Source organism: Carassius gibelio, chromosome A7 (assembly GCF_023724105.1).
Source record: "Carassius gibelio isolate Cgi1373 ecotype wild population from Czech Republic chromosome A7, carGib1.2-hapl.c, whole genome shotgun sequence".
In the NCBI taxonomy this organism is placed as follows: Eukaryota; Metazoa; Chordata; class Actinopteri; order Cypriniformes; family Cyprinidae; genus Carassius; species Carassius gibelio.
Window position 1 is genome coordinate 19,624,904 of NC_068377.1, and position 20,771 is coordinate 19,645,674.

At 39.7% G+C, this 20,771-nt stretch overlaps 2 protein-coding genes across 3 annotated transcripts in view; both read left to right on the forward strand.

The window, feature by feature from the left end:
- Window positions 1–3,227, forward strand: part of LOC128016734 (T-cell immunomodulatory protein) — a 128,304-nt gene extending 125,077 nt beyond the window's left edge. For both annotated transcript variants that reach the window (XM_052601445.1, XM_052601446.1), the window contains exon 18: window positions 1,964–3,227. In XM_052601445.1, coding sequence (XP_052457405.1) covers window positions 1,964–2,023 — 60 coding nt within the window. In that variant the 3' untranslated portion in view covers window positions 2,024–3,227. The remainder of the gene's footprint in view (window positions 1–1,963) is intronic.
- A 470-nt stretch (window positions 3,228–3,697) lies between these two features.
- LOC128016735 (neuropilin and tolloid-like protein 2) overlaps window positions 3,698–20,771 on the forward strand; it is an 18,196-nt gene continuing 1,122 nt past the window's right edge. Inside the window, exons 1-9 of the mRNA XM_052601447.1 lie at window positions 3,698–4,117; window positions 10,686–10,742; window positions 11,230–11,370; window positions 12,619–12,867; window positions 14,078–14,125; window positions 14,402–14,529; window positions 15,186–15,414; window positions 19,490–19,603; window positions 19,854–20,771. The exon at window positions 19,854–20,771 is cut by the window's right edge and continues 1,122 nt beyond it. Of these exons, the coding sequence (XP_052457407.1) occupies window positions 4,108–4,117; window positions 10,686–10,742; window positions 11,230–11,370; window positions 12,619–12,867; window positions 14,078–14,125; window positions 14,402–14,529; window positions 15,186–15,414; window positions 19,490–19,603; window positions 19,854–20,554 (1,677 nt within the window). The 5' untranslated portion in view covers window positions 3,698–4,107 and the 3' untranslated portion in view covers window positions 20,555–20,771. The remainder of the gene's footprint in view (window positions 4,118–10,685; window positions 10,743–11,229; window positions 11,371–12,618; window positions 12,868–14,077; window positions 14,126–14,401; window positions 14,530–15,185; window positions 15,415–19,489; window positions 19,604–19,853) is intronic.

Genomic DNA, 20,771 nt, shown 5'->3' on the forward strand with positions numbered 1-20,771 from the left:
TCTTTTTTTTACAACATTGTCTTAATGACTCAAAGTAAATTAAAGTAATATATAAAAAAACATACAGTTGCACCATGTTTTTATTTTATTAATTGGTTGATATTTGGGTATTGAATTATGCTTTATAATACAAAAAAAAAAACATACATCAGTTGTTTATCAGTTAATTAAAATGAAATAAGCATTGACTTTTTAATATCGCCCAGAATATTACATTTGCAACTGAAAACATATTTTCATGAAAACATTTATTTGGACATGCATCTTTTGGAACTATTTATCAAATCAGACCAGGATTTGGTTCAGTCCGTCAGTTTTTTGGATGAAAGCACAAAAGATTATGAGCTTGCAACTGATTGTAAGAAAAGGGTGGGTTTATGTGGATGAAATCCGGCAGATTCATTTATGATAAAAATTAGAAGGATGATATACGAGGGCCAAACAGGCACCAGAATTTATTCAGATAAGTAATGTAATATTTATTGAATTGTAAAAGGAGAACATGATTTTGAGATGGAAAGGTCTTTATATAATTGCCTCACAGGCAACATGACTGCGTCTAATCCTCCTCCACGCGGGAGACTGCGGATGTGTGTGGGTCATGTGACTGTCAGCCTGTCAGTACATGGATGCTGTACTATATGTTGCCTACGGCTCCATCAATACCTGTTTTTATGTACATATATATTTTCAAGCATCTCAGTGCCTTGTGGTGTGCTTGTTGGAGAGCACACGTCAAACCGTGTGTGTGGCGGAGGAATGCAAGTTACATTTCTGCAACAAAAACATAATACAGAAGTGTCTGATGGGAAAAAAAAAACTGTGAACTTTCCACTGGTACTGTGCCTGTGTTAAAAACCATGTGAAGTTGCATCATTAAATTGCTGGCAGCTGATCTGACAGAGACTATTACTATTACTTATATATGATATGGTACGCTACAACTGCAAGTCTTGCTATTTAGAAATCCTGAGCCTGAAGGAGCGTACAGGCTATTCTTATCACTGACTATGTAATTAAGTCGAGCACTCATGACAGAGTAATCAATGAATCTGTGACTGGCCTATGACTCAGTGAACACTCTTAAATGAACCTGAAATGAGGATGAAACCGTAGGTATGTATCTCACATCTTCATTTGTGCTACAACTCTCAATTATGGCAATGAAAGATGGCGCATAATGAAGTTGATTTGACTCGGCACCGTATCATGTGGAAAAATCCCAAATATAGTGGTATATCTTGTGGATAGATATCATCTGGATGCTCCTGTGCAGATAGCGTAGGGCTTGACAGCGCTCAGTCAAAGCCTCAGGCTCCTTTTGCATGGTCTGTGACATATAAAGTCCTTTTGAAAAGGAAAATAATCCCTTCTTGTATTTGTCTGGCACATTGCTTTTTTTTCTTAAACTGATTTGCCATTTTGCTTATGACCGACGTGCTTTCCACAGTTACTAGGTGGAAGACGACACACCTAAAGCTAAAAATACATCCAAGTGACCCTTATAGAACAGGAGAGCCAATTCACAAGTGTTTCACAGAGGGTCCCAGTGCGTGAGTCACTCATACTAGATGAGAATAGACATCGTTTTTGCCATCACCGAGACAGGATAATCACTGAGCGCGCACACACACACAAACACACACACACACACTCCAGGCTGGGAAGTGTGTTATTACCAGTCTCGGGCAGCAAGTGTCTGGTGTTGGCTCTATCTTTGATTGCACACAGAGGTATTTCACCATGGTAAAGTGTGCCATTGTGTGCGTGTGATAAGTTCTCTCTCTGTCTGTCTCTTTGCGTCTGTTCTTTTCCTCTCCTAATGTCTCAAACTCCATTGTATTGTGTTTGCATTCATGTCAGGGGCACGGTTGACATGCAAGTCCCAGCTTCTCCAGATTGATATCAGGACTGTGAAGTTACAGCGTGTATGTAGCAAACTTTGTTTGTTTGTGTGTTACAGAAAGCAGATGACCGGGAGAAGAGACAGGAGGCCCATCGCTTTCATTTTGATGCTATGTGAGAATTTGGAGCGGGCTTTGTGGGTATTTATTTCCACTTTTTTCCACACTGGAGCATTTTATGCATTTAATAATATCTGAAATCAGAGGAATCGATCTAAATATGAATAGTTTGAACAGTGATGTGTCTCTCTGGATCTGTTGATATGTTTTCTGTCAAGGTGTGTTTTTTTTTTTTTTAAACAAGATCCTAAAGGCAATAACGACGTTTGCACATTGAGAAGAGAGAAATGTTTTGGTGCCATTTTTTTGTACTTTGGTTTGGGACAAACATGTTATTTTAAAACTCTGTCTTTATTTCTCTGTATTGTTAAAGTATCTGGTAAATGTCAAGTGGGCAGAAACAAAACTGGTAATTTTCTCTTCTTGTTTGTTTTGTTTCAAGTTTTATGTCATGTGTTTTGAAGGACGTAATTAATTGTCAGCCTTTATGTCTATGAATGTATCAGAGTGACAGTTCTTTCTGAACCTCTTTAGTCTTTACTAAATAAAAGCTTTGACTTCAAGTGCTACATGAGGCCCTCTGTTAACAAAGGTGTCCTCTGCAAACTGATTTTATTAGATTCATTAACTTGACCCGAGGTATCAATATTATAAAGCAAGTCAAATCCCCAAACCTAACTGCCTGAGGTCAACATAAAGCAGGCTGCTGTTTCTGCATGCACTGTCCTCTGTTTGCTTTCTAGTAATTCCCTCTGTCTGTCCTCTTTCCAATAGTAAGACACTTGTCTGTTTCAAAGTGGTATTATTTATTTTACATGTTTTTAAAACACTGGAAATTAATTATGTGCAGCTGAAGAATGTTTATTGTGAAGGGTTTTTTGTTCTTGACTGTATATATGTGACGTGTTTGATCCATGCATTGATTCATATGCTCATCTCTTTTACCTTTAAAAATGGTGTTGTTATGGTGCACTATTTGCACATTAAGTGATTTCACTTTAAAAGGAAAATTCAATTGTCAAATCACAATACATCTGCATACTAAACATGCTTATTGACTGGCCTGCAATTGCCTGTGGTTTTCACTAATTGTTTCTGGTCAGGTGCATATGTTTCCTAACAGGTTTTGCATCTGTGATCAGTTTTAATTATTAATGAATCACTCTCAATGTGTTTTGGTTGCGTTGAAATGCTGTTTTGTCATTAGATGTCTACTGGAATGTTGAATTAACAATAAACATGACCAAATGCTTTATTACCTAATGCGTTGGCCTCGAGTTGTTTCTGGTTGATGTGAAATTCACTCAGAGTTCAGATACATCTCCAGATGATATAGCAGATGAGTCAGAAGATGAATTCATCACCTCTTGTACTCTGGGGGAAAAACACGGATTAGTATTCACAAGGTTCATATGCGTGGAGGACAATGTCTGTTATCAATGGACAATCGTCAGATGACTTGAATGAAATTATGTTTGGGGGCTGTTCAATACTTTTCAATTGTGTTATTAGCAAAGGTGTAATAACCATGTTTTTTTTGTTGTTTTTTTTTTATCATTAGTATAACCACAGGTTTACTACAAATACTATGGTTAACCTATGGTTACTGTAGCAAAACCGTGTTTTTTTTTTTGTTTTTTTGTTTTTTGGTAAAACCGTGGTTAATTAAGAGTCTTGATGCTGTGGCCGTGGCGTATCACGTCACCTTAACTTGACCGCGCTCTCCGCGTCTCACTCTCGAGAACTGCGCGTGCGCACGGGCTGCTCAATCAAGCGAGCAGCGCCCGAAGCTCAAACGAGCCTCGTTTAGTGTAGCGCTATCACCTCAGTTCAGCCCAAGACTCCCACAGACGCGCGTCTCTCCACGGACTCTCCGCGTCGCCCATCTGAACCGTGATACACTGCATGAGGATTTACAGAGCGCATTTCTCAACAGGATTATAAACTCAGTCATTTACAACCTGTCAGGCGGACTTGAGGTGCGTTTTCTTCGAAAGGAATACACTGGTTCTTTCCAACTTGAGGAATGGGATTAACTAGATCGAAGAAAAGTTGGGATTTGTAGGTCTGGTAAAATGGAAAGATAAAAGCTCGCCTACACAGCTCAGCAAGGTGGAAGCAGCGGTATTCCCAACGAGAGGAAATGCACAGAGGTGAGTTTCAGCAAACATTTATTTATTTTGTGTCTGGCAGCACAGCGTGGGTTTGTTCCTTCGTGAAGGTTTCTGCAACAAATCTGCAAAACATACAGCTCAACGTTCATAGAGCAGAAATCACAAGTTGCAGTTTTCAGGGCTAACAATCGCGTCGCCACCTACAGGTGTGCTTTTGTTCATATCGTTCATAAACGGAAATCTGGCTAATCGATTTCTATTCGTTATTTGCTTCATTTTCATACGCCGTTGGTCATTTGTATGACGGGAAATATATTCAGTCATTGTAAGCAATTAAAACTGGTAATTTTGACGTTAAAAGCTTTATAGTCACTGCAACACAAGGCGAGCTGAATTAGATTTCTGCAGCGTCTCGTGCAACTTCGCCGCGTGAGCGCGTGGCATTTGCAGAAGCGGCTCGAGAGTGCTGAAGTGACAGCTCCCGCGTGCCACATCTGGAGCTCGAGCTGCTGCTGCTCCCCAGCCTTCATGACCCTCTCCACTGATGAACCGTGACATCGAGCCTTAGCGAAAGACGTATTAAGATACTCATTTTCTCCCCTATTTTCTGTATTTCCCAATTAGATAAGTAACTCAGATCCCTGCAAATAAGAAAAAATGTGGTAATTATGCCCCCCCCCCCCCCCCAAAAAAAAATGTAATGCTTTGTATAGCAGTGTAGCTAAATGTTATACATTAAAGATAATTAATTAATATAACAACAAGCAACTCACTAGGCCTATCGTTAGTATAGCAATACAATTAATTAGTGTAGCAGACTACTAAAATAAATATATTTACCTATATGTTGTTCATTACTATTACTTATCATTTGTGCAATCACAAGGCAATGTGAACACTGTCATGTGAAATGTGACATTAGCTTTAGAAATTAAGTTTCACGAAGATGATCAACCTCCTAAATAAGCCATAATCTCACCAGTTAAATGTTTTGGATGAATTTGCATGATGATGGCCAAATTTCACAGCAACCTAAATTACCTTCCCCCTCAACTGCTCTATTGCACATTTGAATTACAGCCAAAAATTGATAGCGATTGTCTGTGATTGTCTAGTTTCTTATTCTTGTTTAGCTTAATTTGAGTGTGGCGGCCTTGGACAAATTCAAATTAAAGAAATAAAGTCAGTTTTTGTAAATGAAAGTGATATGTAGGATTTAACATCAGTATGAGTTAATAGTCTGAGGCATTTACAGTTCTCATTGATATACTACTGGGAAACTGTCACCTGTCTTTAATTAACTTTAAATTAGTAAAGTGCTGCATTTAATTCAAATGACATTACAGACTATACAGTTCATTTACTCAGTCAAAAATAGCTAGTGAATCTCTTGGGTCAATTAAAGCAATAATAAAGGGATAAAGGTTTATATAAATATTTAATTCTTTCCCCTTACTAATGAGATTTGTTTGGGTTTGTTTATGGACACATTTCTCATATATATCATAACATTTTAACGCTGCGTCCCATGGGGCTCAACCCAGATGTGTGTTCATTTGAAACCAGAGAGCACGCAGGATAATTAATGCAGAAAATCAGATCCTGCATGAGATCTGGAGCCACTGTTGCCATCCTCATTTTAAGGGACAAATTATGATTGAATTAAGCTACTCTAAAAACTTTACAAGTTGTGGGCTATTTCAAAAGATTTTTGGTTGCCCTCATATCACATAAGATAAAGGATCCCCAGAGAGCTCTTCAGTTCATCTTTCATGTGTGTTTGTCTGACATCTCTTCAAGACATGAAATGGTTCGGTCTTCAGCGTGAGTGGCTTTATAAGATGGAGATTTGTCATCTTAGACTTTTCACTTTTATTGTTAGCAAATGAATCTTCAGCGGGGTTGTGTTATTCCAGGTCAGGCTAATCCAGATATGTCAATCATTTCGGCGTTTAGAAAGTAGCAGGACATTTTAGCAGTGCAGTCTGTTGAGGTTCAGCCCGAGCCGTCAGGTGGAATTGTCTTTTGGGTCACCTCAGGCGCTTTCGAAATGCTGGCCATGCAGAATGTGAAGATACTTTCAAATTGTATTCTTTAATATCATTATTGCCATTTTTACAATAACAGAGGGAATTTGGCTTATAGTATAATGACTTCAAGGTACATGAATATTGTCTGTTGAATTCATCTCTTCCTGTGGCTTCACCGCCTTGGAAACGCTGGTAAAGCCACTAGAAGGCAAGCCTGAAACCTTTAGAAAAACAAGCATAACGGCTAATGCTAACACTTATGATTTGGCAGTACCTGGGAAAGGAGACCAGAAGCAGTTTTTTTAATCGATGTCAATGGAGGAGAGGCTTAACTGTGCTGAATAAACTGTTTTTTAGAGGAAACAGCTTATTATTTAATGAATCAACAGCCTATCAGCTAATCTTCAACATGTTTTGCACTAAACAATACTTTTGGAATGAACTATTTTTAGAGTCAAAAAAAGAAACAATACCAATAAATTGCTGCTTGAGACATAGATATGTATAGGTAGATTTCTTATTTGAGCGCTCCAAGCATGTAGATGTGTCCGCCATCTTGCAATGGTCAACCTGACGTCACTCACCATAATATTCAATGAGTATTAGAAGATGCCACAATTCTGTGCAGTCTGTGTGTAGCAAAGTCCCTTTAAGGCAAGTAATTTCTCTCGCCGGCCATCTTTGAAACACCTCTCGAGCATGCAACTGCAGCTTCTGTCTCTTTGAATGGGGAAACCACAAATTCTCCAAACTGTTTGCCAAGTTTATGATTAAATTTCATATTTGAAATCACCGCTGAAATCTTACAAAAACTGTCTCATTATGTTGTTTCTTTTGCTCAAATAGTGTTAAAAATATATTTTATTTTGATTGTATTTATGGTGTGCAGTCGAACGTGTTAATGCTAAGTAAAAAAAAAAAAAAATTATTAACATAATTTACCTTTATTCCACAGCGCTCTGTCCCTTTTCTGAGAAACGCTCTGATCATTTGTGTGTTATGATTTGTTCATACTTTTAGATACGCTGTTATTTGTAAATGCTACAGCTTATGTTAGCTTTTAATACAGGGTTTTATCCTGATTAAAGCTTTAATGCAGTATGGCAACTGCACGCGCATCTGTGTTTAACGCTTCTCTTAGCTTTGTGAAAATAAGTGTATAATTGGAACAGTTCATTGTTGGAGCTGAGCTGAATGAGTTAGAGATGCAGAGCAGGGAGACGTGTGGAACAGTATTAAGAACTTCTGCTTTAGAACATTGATTTTGAAACTTGTGAATACATTAGAATCATTAGTAGACAGAATCACGATTCATATATGAAAAGATTTTTATGTTCATCTCTAGTTTTCTCTTCCTCTTCTCTAAAGCTGCACAGCATGGCCTGGCCCCCTTTTCTGCCTTTTCCCAAGGGTGGGGTTTATCTGGATTTGTTACCTCACAAACCCAGGAAGTAACTTGTTGTAGTCCATACTTTTGTAGACATTAAACTGCCAGACAATATCTCTGTTTGCATTGAACTCTCAGCTTCTTAAAGAGGGGGTGAGATGCTCGTTTTCACTCAATATCCTGTTAATCTTGAGTACCTATAGAGTAGTACTGCATCCTTTATAACTCCAAAAAGTCTTTAGTTTTATTATATTCATAAGAGAAAGATAGTCTGTACCGATTTTTCCCGGAAAAACACGACCGGCTGGAGGCGTGACGTGTGGGCGGAGCTAAAGAATCACGAGCGCCACTAGGCTTTTGTGTTGAGCGCGTCTGGAAGCTGTGACATTACCGTGAGGACAAAACCAACCAAAACAAACCACGGCTAAGAGTCAGATTCAGTGTATATTTATGATCCAGAATCAGATCCAGAGGCTGAAATTTAACAAGAGCAGCATCAGCAACAACGTATCTATGTGGTATGTACTGAAACTGTATATATTTGCTTAGCGGTTTTGGAAAAGGACTAAGTTCCACTTTGTCGTCTTTTTTTTTTTTTTTTAAGCTGTACATGTGGAAAGTGCAGTTTGATGACAACATCGCATGTTGTTTACTTGATGTGCTTACACGCCGATAGCTAAGTTAATAACACAGAGATATTTGAAGCAGTTTTACTCACCGCATGCGGTTCCAACACACGATCGTGACCCTTTTTCGTTGGGACTGCATTATCCTTAAGAAATAAACGATGTGCAAATCCGGCGTCAAACTGGGCCTTGTTTGTAAAACAAGCATCTTCGAAATGCAGGGAACAAACACAAACACTTGCACAACTCCGTCGATGCTCTGTAAAAATAAACTCCATCCACTGGTCCCTTAATGCTGTTTCTCTTTTGGTAATCTGTGCAGGGTTGTCTTGCCCTGGCAACCAAAAAAACACTCCTTTTGTGACATTTCGCGACGCTCTCGCTCTGAGCCTCTGATCAGTGAAGTCTGTTGTGCTCTCAGTGCTGTGCTATACGGGAGCATGCGCTCTTCTTCTTCTCTAGTAAAGAGCGTGCGCTCTTCCGGCAGAAGTGCCCTTAGGACCCATATAAGGAAATTCCGCTCCATCTAACGTCACACTGAGCCATCCTCGAAAAAAACTTTCCAAAACTTGTGACAAACGGGAAGGAGTATTTTTGGAACAGAAATACTCCTTCAAACGTACAACTTAATTTTTGAAACTTTGTCCATGTTTAGCATGGGAATCCAACTCTTTAACAGTGTAAAAAACTCAGTTTGCATGAAATAGCATTTCACCCCCCCCCCCCTTTAACTTTGCAGATATTGTTTATGCTCAAACAGCAACATTACACACTAACTAATGGTAAAAGAGTGAAATCGCAATCAACCACCCCTTTAAAAATAGTTGATGATTAACTAACAATGCTGGGATGTTCATATTCATAAAACCATGTCTGTATTTGTGATCGGAGGAACAACAAACAACAAGTGCTACTCTACACTGCTTAAAACTCATGTTTGAATCATCAGTGGCAAATTCTTTCAATATAAATCATGTACTTACAGACTGTGAGTCAGAAGCGCCAGACTGTCACTTTATAGAACAGCCTTTGAGCACAGACCCATTGTAGGCTGCTCTGCAGGTTCAGGAAACAGTCCTTCATAAACTGAGTCACACACCGTAGGCTTGAGTGAGGAACAGCCTGTGGACTTGAGAATGGCGAGGCTGGCAGATTCGACCAAGGAGCGGTCAGCGGGCTTGCGGCAACCACATGTGATGACCCTGGGCTGGACTCTGCTTCATCCACAGTGAAAGCTGATCCGGCAATCCACAGCATGAAGTTAATGTATTTCCTCAGCGACTATCACGATATCGGATATTGTCCTCTTTTGGCAGGCCAAACGAAGTAGTTTTCGCTTTCACAATGGAACACACAGTGTCTCAACATGGCGGCAGCGGAAACAGAGAGAATCAAAGTTACACCTTCTTTCTTTACGAGAACATTTGGGAGGTGTTGTGCAAATCTTTCTGCATAGTGACGTAGAAATATGGGGACATTTAAACGAGCCATTTTAGTGGGGCATGGGCAAGTCTTAACTTTAATAAAGAATATCTCTTTGGGTTTGAGACCTTAGTCTTTGCAACTTTACATATCTTCTTTATGCACCAAGAGATTGTAACACTCCACACTCCAAATCGCATCAAATAACCACTATAAACAATCTACATTCATAAAACTATTGTTTTAATAGGTTGTATATGGAGGGGAATGTAAAAGTCATGGAAGCACTATGATGGATTTTTTTCTTCTTCTGCTGTTCAGCAGTTTACCAATCTATGACAACATTTGCTTCTGAGAACCCTGGAAATGTGGCTTTTTCATTTAATTTGCACACTGACTTCTAAAAGTGTACAAGAATGAACACACACGTGGCATTCTTCAGCCGTGTCTCATCATACTTAATGAATGGCAACTGATTGGCCTGAAAGTAAATATAAATTCATTGAATAAGAACTTAAAATACATTTGTCACCGCTCATTTGCTTTAGTTTGCGGTCTAAATAATTCCCTCAAAATCCAGAAGAAAATTAATTTATATTGAATCATAATTAAATCAACAACGTGGCTGTGCATATTTAGTCATTTAATTACAGATTTCTAGGCAGGGAATCTTTGAGCATCTGGCCTTGTCTCAGAGATGAGCACCAAGTGCAATGTGTGTTATGACATGACATGGATCTTCAACATTTGATCAGTCTGCAGGATTTATTCCTGTCCCGATGCAGGGCATGGAGAGTGATAGCGGAGTTTGGGGAGATCAATGTGCCTGTGTCTGGGTGCTCACATCACCCGTGGCCTTTGTCTCTGCTGCACAACGAATCATAACTGTCAGAACAGTCGTTTTCAGACAAGAGAGACGAGACTGGATCAGCCAGATTCCGTGCTGTAGTCAGAATACTTCAGAACCAAGTCAGTTTCTGTATGGTTGTTTTGCAGACTGATACAGTATTTCCCAGTCTAGTTTACAGGACTGTCCTGAAAATCATGTCAGATGGAGGACACGATGGTTGTTAAAATATGATGTCACATGCCTATTTTTGTTTACTAACATTTGACATGCTCTTGCTCACTTTTGTTTCCAGCCTGGGTTCTCCTCATTGTAATAGAAGAGGGATTTGCCCTGGCACAGAAAATTAAAGGTATGACTCATTGACACGCATTATCACACTCACATCTGAACTGTCACCTGTGACGGTCCTATCTGAACACAGTTTTGCAGTAGGCACCTGCAGAGGGTTCCTGTGCAGCTCTTTTTGCTTTCAGTGTCTCATCAGTTTGTGGGTAAACTGGCCAGTTAATGTAGAGTTTAAACTCATTAATAATGCCAAAAAAATGCTTCCTGTGATCAGACTAGTGGACCTACAGGGTTGAAATTAGATTTTGTCTGAATCTTTCTTTGTAAGCTAAAAATACAATTGTTCAAACTCTTACTCAGATCAGTATCAGATTGTATGGTCAGCTGTTGATGATGACTGTTACCATCTGCAAAAATACTGACTCTCTGACTCTTCACACTGTTTCAGTGAGCTTCATTGCGCTTTAGTTTATTTTGGTTAAACGATTGTGATATCCCATCTGTTTCATTCCTGTTTTTTCTATCCCCCCTTCATCTCTCTGTTCTCTCAGAGACGCAGAATGCGGGTGAATCTCTGTTTAACGCTGAGCAGTGCGGCCAGTGGACCCGAAATATCAATGGAGGCCTGTTTACATCTCCAAACTATCCTAACTCCTATCCACCCAACAAGGAGTGTGTGTACATCCTAGAAGGTAACTTCCCTAAGAGCAAATGAAAGAAGCTTCTCCGGCTATTCTTCAGCTGTTAGATGTCAGACTGTAATTGCTAATGACAGGTTGATTGATGTCTGCCTCAAGTTAACAGTGTTTGCTTATATAGGAGTGTTGTATTTTGTTTCTAGGTACTTAAGGACTCTTCTCATTATTAGTATGGTATATACAACACTAATTATATTGTCTTAACAACATCATATCTGCTGGTGCATCTAAGTATAACACTATAGATGTGCGGATGACAACTGAGTTCTGGCATCACAGTGTTTGAAGCGATGCGAGAGCGCCCCCTGTGGACGAAGAAAAATTACACTCTTTTCAAATAATCTTTTCATATGAGATATAAGCATTCATTTGGTTACTATTGGCTGGATTTCAGTTTTTATAGTCCTTTCGACCAATGCAGCTTAATGTGACTGTCGTCTCAGATCAGGAAAACTTCAAGTATGACAGTTTTAACAAACACTTGTATGTGATGGAGAAAAATGTAGATCGTCAGAGCTTAGTCAAGTTTCCAAATGGCCCAAATTCCCTTAATCTGCCCTAATAACATATTTAGCTGAATGTATAGTAATAATCCTGTGCATATTTATTGGTATGCCTTTATATGTATAACAGAGAGCAGCTATTTTTTCCTTCATAAATAACTGTAAAATATGCAGAGTCTGTGGTTTTAATGTAAGCAGCAGCACATACAGCCGAGCAAACCTAAATCAACAGTGACAATGGTTGTTTGTTTCAGAGACTGATATGATTATGGTTGTTGTGCCTTGAGCAGGTGACCTATATTCAAAATGTAGTTAGTGGATAGTGGCTGCTCCATTGTATTACATGTTTTGTGCATTTATCGTACAACACAAATTGGAGATTACTGTAGACATTTCTGTATTCATATTAATAAATCAAAATGAATTCAAATGAAGTGTGCATTGCATCATGATAGTATATCAAGTTCTTTCAACAAGGTAATGCAAGAGAGTTTATCTTCATTTGTAGTAGACTTTATAATGTGGACAATAGATGTGAAACCTGTATTGTTCATTTTGCTAAATATTCAGTTTGTGTTTGTGGCATATTATATGTAGCATTATTGTGTTCCCTTAATTTATAGAAGGCATCCTGAATAGACAATTGCTTCTTCCAGAACCGGTTAAAGTGTCACATACTCTACAGGTGTAAGCTAAATATAATGTTACTCTTTCATTCTCGATTCTCTCTCTCCTGCAGCTCTCCCTCGGCAGAGAATTCAGCTGGCCTTTGACAAAATGTACTATATCGAACCTTCCTTCGAGTGCCGCTTTGACCATATTGAGATAAGGGATGGTCCCTTTGGTTTCTCCCCTCTTATCGATCGCTTCTGTGGGCCAAAGAGTCCAGGCGTGGTCACCTCCACGGGCCGCTTCATGTGGATCAAATTCACTACTGACGAGGAGCTTGAAGGCTTAGGTTTCCGCGTCAAATACACTTTTATAGCAGGTAACCTAGACGTGAAAGCAGGGAGTTTGGTATATTTGAGCTTGATAAATGCATTCTGAATTTAAAGAGATGGCCTTGATGCTGTAGACCTGCCTGTTTCACATTGCAGAATTGTTTGTCTGTCTGTCTGACTTGATTTATGTTTTGAACAAACAGAAGTCTGTATTCAGTAAATGTGACTGAATGTAGTGATTTAAACAGTTGGGGATCGGAGTCCATTCTGTTAGAATTAATTACCTACACATATAAATGTGACCACCTTCTTCATATAAATTAGATTTCACAGCAATCAAGTTTGTAATAATTCTCAGTGGCCAACTTCTGATAACTATTTTATAATTTATGGCCTCTGTTATGCACTGAAAAAAGTGGAAACATGCCATTGTTACGCTAAGGAGTTATTTCTACCTGAATTAATCTTCGAAAGGACTTTTGTTGGTGTAATTTAAAGGTGCTGTATGTAGGATTGACAGTGAAGGTAATGCAGTCCAAATAAAAAGTATTGGAGAGGGCTTTTTTCACCTGACCCTCCTCCTCAGACCTGATGCACACGCAGGTCACCAGACTGATGACTCGACACAAACACGAACGAGTGCACTCAATGATGAATGAAACAAAATACGCTGTGTTTCCCGCCAAATGGCAACCCAGGGTGACATAATACAATTGGGTAAACTGAAAGTGGGGGGGTTTCACAATCCAAAACAGCATTTTTGTTTTAGTTAGTAAGTAACTTAGCATGTTTATTAAATATCTTCAAACATATTTTTATATTTTTACGCTAGTAGAGTCAAAGACTTACATACAACACTTTTAATGTGTTTAGGATGGGGAGTTTTATTTTATTTAAACATTTTTATTTGAAATGTGTTACTTGAATAACATCTATTTAACTATAGATTATTAAATGAAGCACAATACTTAAGTTAATATTTTTCAGTGTAGTTGTTGCCCTTATACTGTCCTTATTTTTAAGTATTCGAATTCTGGGCCAAATCCTGTTCAGATGCAGTAACTTTAAGACTTTCAGATGTTCCGTGCACTTAAGTTCAAATTAGACAAACATTAAAAGCTGTTTATTATATCAAACGGTAGATCTTTGAATTGCAGAACCCACAGCTCTCTTAAACTGGATTCTAATGCACGTTTGGAGCATGGGATTTCCAGCTTGTGCTATCTGGGTAATGCGATATCTGTCTTATCATTTCAGACCCAGATTTTCATTTGCACGTCGGTGGATTGCTAAATCCAATTCCAGGTAAGCCCCTCAATATTTTCACCCCCCGCTTCAATTCCATCTCAAGTGCTTTCTATTCTCTGCGGCAGGCTGCAGGCTATCTGCTGCTGACATCCTCCACTCCTCCCTCTCTCTGTTGGTTTTATGCTGCCTATCTGACTGTGTCTCTTGTCCGACTTTCCATTTCTGTTTTCTCCACACAATTTTTTTTTTTTTGCTATAAGCATGTTAGGTTTTTTCTTTTCTTAATTACTCTCTTCCCTGTATTTTCCCACTTCCAACTTTTTCCTTCGGCAGATTGCCAGTTTGAGATCAGTGGTACAGACGGAGTCATCCGCTCCAGTCAGGTGGAAGAAGAGGACAAAATAAAAAATGGAGACGCATTGGACTGCATCTGGACCATCCGTGCCCCTCCACAGTCCAAGGTGACCCTCTTTGCTTCTCCTTTACTAGCACAGTTCATCAAATGAGATGACCCTGCTCTTCTGCCACAGGCAGATATATGAGCACCTAAAATCAGGGCCTGATGAGACCACAGGAGGCCATCAGGCCCCACTGACCCTTTTTCTGCTGAGAAAACTTTTCAAGAGCTCAAATTAGCAATGCAGCAGCAGCAAGTATTAGGCCAATGATGCAGAAATGGTGGTAGAGCCGAATCAGCAAGTAATAAGACTGAGGGAAGAAAATGGCCCGGGGATCACACACTCACCTGCGCTGAGCAGACCTGAACACTTAGCAGGCTAAAAAAAAACATCCTTAAAGAACTTTTCAGAAGACTGAATGATTACAAAGCACGAAGATAAGTCATTCGAGTTTTTGTGATCGTTTTGTGATCTTTTGTGCCTAAGTCTTAAAAGAAAACAGCCAAAAGCTTTTTTGTTGTTTTTGTTGTTGTTGTTCTTCTCAGTAAGCAGTTCCCGTAGTTTAGGACAGTTCAGTTTGTGTCTGACCAAACTACAGCAGTATTTTCCTTTTCTCTCAAAATTCCTTTTTTGCAATTTGCTGTATTCTTGTCTTGTTTTAGTCAGCATTTTGCAGAATCTAGCTGATGCATTTGTTAAAGGTTGGTTCATCCTTGCAGATATACCTTCGCTTCCTCGAGTACCAGATGGAGCACTCAAATGAGTGCAAGAAGAACTTTGTTGCCGTGTATGATGGCAGCAGCGCCATTGAGAACCTGAAAGCGAAGTTCTGCAGCACAGTGGCCAATGACGTGATGCTGGATACTGGTGTTGGCGTCGTGCGCATGTGGGCCGATGAGGGCAGCAGACTCAGCCGTTTCCGCATGCTTTTTACCTCATTTGTGGATCGTGAGTATATATGTTCTTCATTTTAAAATTACAACAGGATGGAATTAACAGTCAGTTGACAGGATGGAAGAGTGTTGGTAACTGATACAGAATGATACAGACAAAGTGAATATAGATGAATACACAAATCATTAAAGGGGTCATATGATGCGATTTCAAGCTTTCCTTTCTCTTTGGAGTGTTACAAGCTGTTTGTGAATAGATAAGATCCCTAAAGTTACAAAGACTAAAGTCTCAAATCCAAGGAGATATTCTTTATAAAAGTTAAGACACCCTCCACACCCCCCTAAAAGGCCTTGTTTAAACACACCCCCACATCACGGTTAGGTAAGATTTGCATAGAACCGCCCAAATGTCCACACAAAGAAAGAAGACGTAAGTTTTATTCTTGCTGTAGTATTGTACCGCCGCCCCCATGTTTTGGAGACACTGGGCCCTATTTTAATGATCTAAACACAAAGTGTAAAGCACATGGTGCAGGTGGACTCAGGGTGTGTGCAAATCCACTTTTGCTATTTAATCGACGGAAAAACAGTTGGCGTGCCCGGGCACATGGTCTAAACGGGTTGTCCCTATTCTCTTAATGGGTAATGGGTGTTTTTGGGCGTAACGTGCAATAAACCAATCAGAGTCTCATCTTACATTCCCTTTAAGAGCCAGTTGTGCTCGTGCCATGACGTATTTGCTATTTACATGGTGGAATTTGGCAACCGCAAAGACCGAACGCATCTCCGAGATGAACCGGAACTGGTCTTTGTGCGAGCAAATATATAGCCTAATTCTGATACATGTGATGACTATCCATTATGACATGTAGGCATATATATATATATATATATATATATATATATATATATATATATATTTATAGCCTACAAAAAAAAATAATTTGCTAATTAAACGATGTGGTGCTGCACGGGAAAATGCAAACGGCACCAGACTGAAACTAGCAAACACACTTGCGCTACGCCTTGCGTCACATTGCGCCAGGGGTATTATAGGGCCCACTGTGCGTTTCAATGTGAAAGCGAAACAACTTTGTTTGGTCTTCCAAAAGAGGACACAACTAGAAATCAGTGGTTAAGTTATATTTAAAACACTGTTCCAGAACAGTTCATCCCAAATATTCAGATAAATATTCAGATATGTGATATTATGGAGGAATGTTTTCTGGGAGAGTAGACTACAATGCCAGCTGTTCTGACTCACATTCTGTAAGTACGTTTACATATTTAAAGTATTTGCCACTAATGATTCAAACTCGAGTTTTGAGCAGTGTAGAGTAGCTCTTAGAGCTTGTTGTTTGTTGTTTCTCTGATCACAAATGCAGACATGGATTTATGTTTACACAGCGTGATGCTACGCAACATGTAAAAACACAGTATAAGTCATTATAATCAGTAATTATATCCCCACTTGATGCAACAAATGCCTAGTTCATTATGGGTTTTATTGTTTTTTTATATATTTTTATATGATCCCTTTAAGACGTACAGTAAAGACTAATAGTGATTGCTTGTATCACTGCATAAAGAAGCAGTGAGTAGCCTTCATATTTCGTAGGTAAATCAGTGGCTTTTATGGTGCTAGAAAGTTAGTATGGATGGATGTGACCTTTGGAGAATTCTGTGCCATGTCAGCTAGCAAACAAAAAAAAGGAGCTAAAGCCAGCAGGCTTGGTAGAAACATCATTTATATTTCATTTTGTAAAGTGCTTTAGGCAGAGTCTGCCTCTCCAGGATAGCAAGCGTTCTGCTAACCGCAGTATGGAAACAACACGAAAACAAAGAGAGCAGGACAGAAACCCACATTATAATGTGCCAGATTTCATTCAAATTACAAGTCATTGAGATAACAACTTAATATGATGCGAGAAAATGCCGTTGTGCCTCCCTGTTTGACTGTTACATAGACTGGGGTTAAATATCGTCAACGGTCAACATTTAAATGTACAATGCAGACATGGAAATCAGATATTTTCAAGCATGCAAGTTTATCACAAACGTTGCTTGAAATGTCAGAAAAAGGATGTTTAATAATAGATAATGAAATATGCTATGATTCATGGAATTGGAAACTGCCTCGAACAACCTGGCATTTATTAACAACTTAACCATTTAAGGAGTGTGAAGTTAATTAAAGTAATCTCTGTAGAAAGCAGTGATATCAAAAAGCCAATTACTCCCCCAACCTTTGCATGGGAAATCAAATAACACGGCTTCAGTGTCGCACATTTCTCACGCTAACTGGTCAGTCATGACGGAAAATTGGAAGTTATCTTTGCCTGCTGAAAAGAAAGAAAACACTTAATGAAGCTTTGTTTTGTGGGTTAGATGTTTTGGTATGAAAGATATATCACAATTCCTTTCCCTTTTGCTTTTCAGGACAGTTGCTGTTTAAAGGTTTTATGCAAATTGTGGAAAATTACCATGGAGCAAATGGATATTTTTGCTCTAATCTGTAATACTTTTAATAAATGGCAGAATAATCAGAGGAATTAATTGCAGCATTCAATGTCAACTCCATCTGAATATTAATCGTGCTCAGAGCAAAAGAGCAGTGGCTGTGGCAAATGCAAATGATTTTCCACACTGTGTTCATAGAACTGCTTGAAGCCTTGCAGCGCTGTGAATAGATTGACACAGCCAAGTTGGGTTTGGGGTAGTTGGTTCATTTAATGCTTTCTCTAACATCTTGGCAATGAGCAACAATGTCACTTGCTTTTCCACTGTGTTTCAAAATAACACACAAGCTCTCAGCATTACAGAAAACTGAGCCCTAGAATAGACAGCAGTAATAAGCCTTTTTATGTGACTATCGTGGATGATGCGTTTAGTTAGTGTATAGTTTAGTTTGAGACGCATGTTCACATTTGAGTTTTCGCTAATATGAGAACCATTTCCAGTTCGACGGATAACCTGCCATTCAAAAGCTTGGGGACCCTATGATTTTGTAATGTTTTTGAAAGGAGTCTCTTATGCTCACCAAGGCTGCCTTTATTTGATCAAAAATACATTAAAATTATACTTAATATTTGTGATGATGACAATGCTGAATTTTCAGCTTTTTCATTACTCCAGTCTCTTCAGTGTCCTATTATTCTTCAGAAATCATTCTAATATGCTGATTTTGTGCTCAAGAAACATTTATTATCAGTTCTTAATTTTTTTTTTTTTTTTTTTTTTTGGTAACTGTGATACATTTTTGTAAGGATTCTTTGATATATTGAAAAAAGAAAAGAAAAACTAACTGCATTTATTTGAATATTTTGTAACAATGCCTTACTGTCACTTTTGATCATTGATTATTGCATCCTTGCAGAATATAAGTTGTAATTTAGTAGTAAACGACAGGTTTAGTATTAATCTTACTAACCACAAACATTTGAACAGTAACGTACAATCAGCTTGTAAGACTGCGCACATCCTGCTCTGAATGATTCTCCCCTAACAAGAAGCGAATCACCCCATTCTTGATGAGCGATAATGTATCAGGGGATGTGGTGTGACTTTGGCAGTCATCAGTGGTGATTGTCGGAAGGCAAGAAATGTCTAACAGTTTTGGAAATGAGCACAATATAGTGGGAGCATGGAGCTGTTGCCAGAAAATGAAAGTTACGACCTCTTCAACCCTCTGCCAGGATCACTTAGTCCCATAAACTGGATGAGCTTTTCCTGCCTCACTCAGGCTGTAGCATAGAAGTCATAAGGAGGATGCTAATGTAGCAGTAGGTTTTTGGTGTAAAATTGAAACCGAGGGATGAGGATGTGCAGCTAAAAGAGTGAGATGTGATGAGGAGTTGAGTGTAAAGTTTACAGACACAGACTGAAGGATTCATCCTCAGAGATCAGCATTCACCTTCAGTTACGAGCTTATCTCCCTCTCTCCCTCTCTTTCCATTCGTTGTTACCCTTCGCTCTGACTAGCATGCTAAGCATACGTTCAGTCAAGAGCTTCAGGGCAACTTGGCCAGAGGGGCTTTGTGATGGCTGATAGGTTTGATTTGTGGTAATATAAAACGGGGTTGCCTTGTTTTTAACAGATTTCATCTTTTTCTATCTGTTGTGTTTTTCAGCTCCATGCTCCAGCAGCACCTTTTTCTGTCACAGCAACATGTGCATCAACAACTCACTGGTGTGCAACGGCATTCAGAACTGCGTTTACCCCTGGGATGAGAACCACTGCAAGGGTGAGTTACTGCAGAAACAAGCTTCTGCTTCCTCAGTCACCTGCGACCTGCACATTTTCATGTAATTTTTCATTTGTATGTGACATGTTCTCTGTTCACACATTCAGTCAACAAACGTCCTTTTTATAGAAAAACAACTTCTGCTGCTTTTAAATACGCTGTATACATAGATTTGGACTTGACTTAATAAAAGTAGGTTTTAATGTCTCTTTATGGTTTAAAGTTTGACTGAAAATTATTTTTATCTCAGAGAGAAAGTCCAAGGGGATCTTTCACCAAATCACAAAAACACACGGCACAGTAATCGGCATCTCTGCCGGTGTGGTTCTGGTCTTGCTCATCATCTCCATCCTGGTGCAAATAAAGCAACCCCGTAAGAAGGTAGTGGCCCGTCGGCCGGCGGTCTTCAACAAAGGCGGCTTCCAAGAGGTCTTCGATCCCCCCAACTACGAGTTGTTTTCCCTCCGTGACAAGGAGCTGTCGTCGGACCTGGCCGAGCTGTCGGATGAGCTGGACGGCTACCATAAGCTGCGGCGCTCCTCCACCATGTCCCGGTGCATCCACGAGCACCACTGCGGCACCCAGGCCTCCTCGGGCGGCAGCATGAAGCAGAGCCGCACCACGCTCAGCTCGATGGAGCTCTCTTACCACAACGATTTCTCCAAGCCGCCTCCCATGAAGACCTTTAACAGCAGCAACACTGGCACCTTCAAGAAGAGCTGTTACGGCTACAAACAGACTCAGGACTGCGCCGAGCAGGTGATCGAGGACCGGGTGATGGAGGAGATCCCCTGTGAAATCTACGTGAGGGGTGGGAGCGTAGGAGGGGCCGCGGGCAGCATCGGAAGCGGCTGCGGGAGCATTACCATCCGAAACCATGGCAGTGCTCGCAGCAGCAACAACACCACCGTGGTGGACCCGGGACAACACTCCATATCCATGGACTTCTGAGATGGCAGCGAAGGACGAGGGGAACGAGAGCGCAGAACACAGCTGACTTTGTCCTGCATTGCTGTTTTTAATGCATGGACTCCTATGTCATGTAGACAAGAGTGAACGGACCGTGCACAGACAGGCAGAGAAGATGACGTGTGGCTGGATATTTTCATCTATGTACATTTGAAAGGAAAGATTGTATGTAGTTTTTTGTTGTTGCTTGGCATTAACT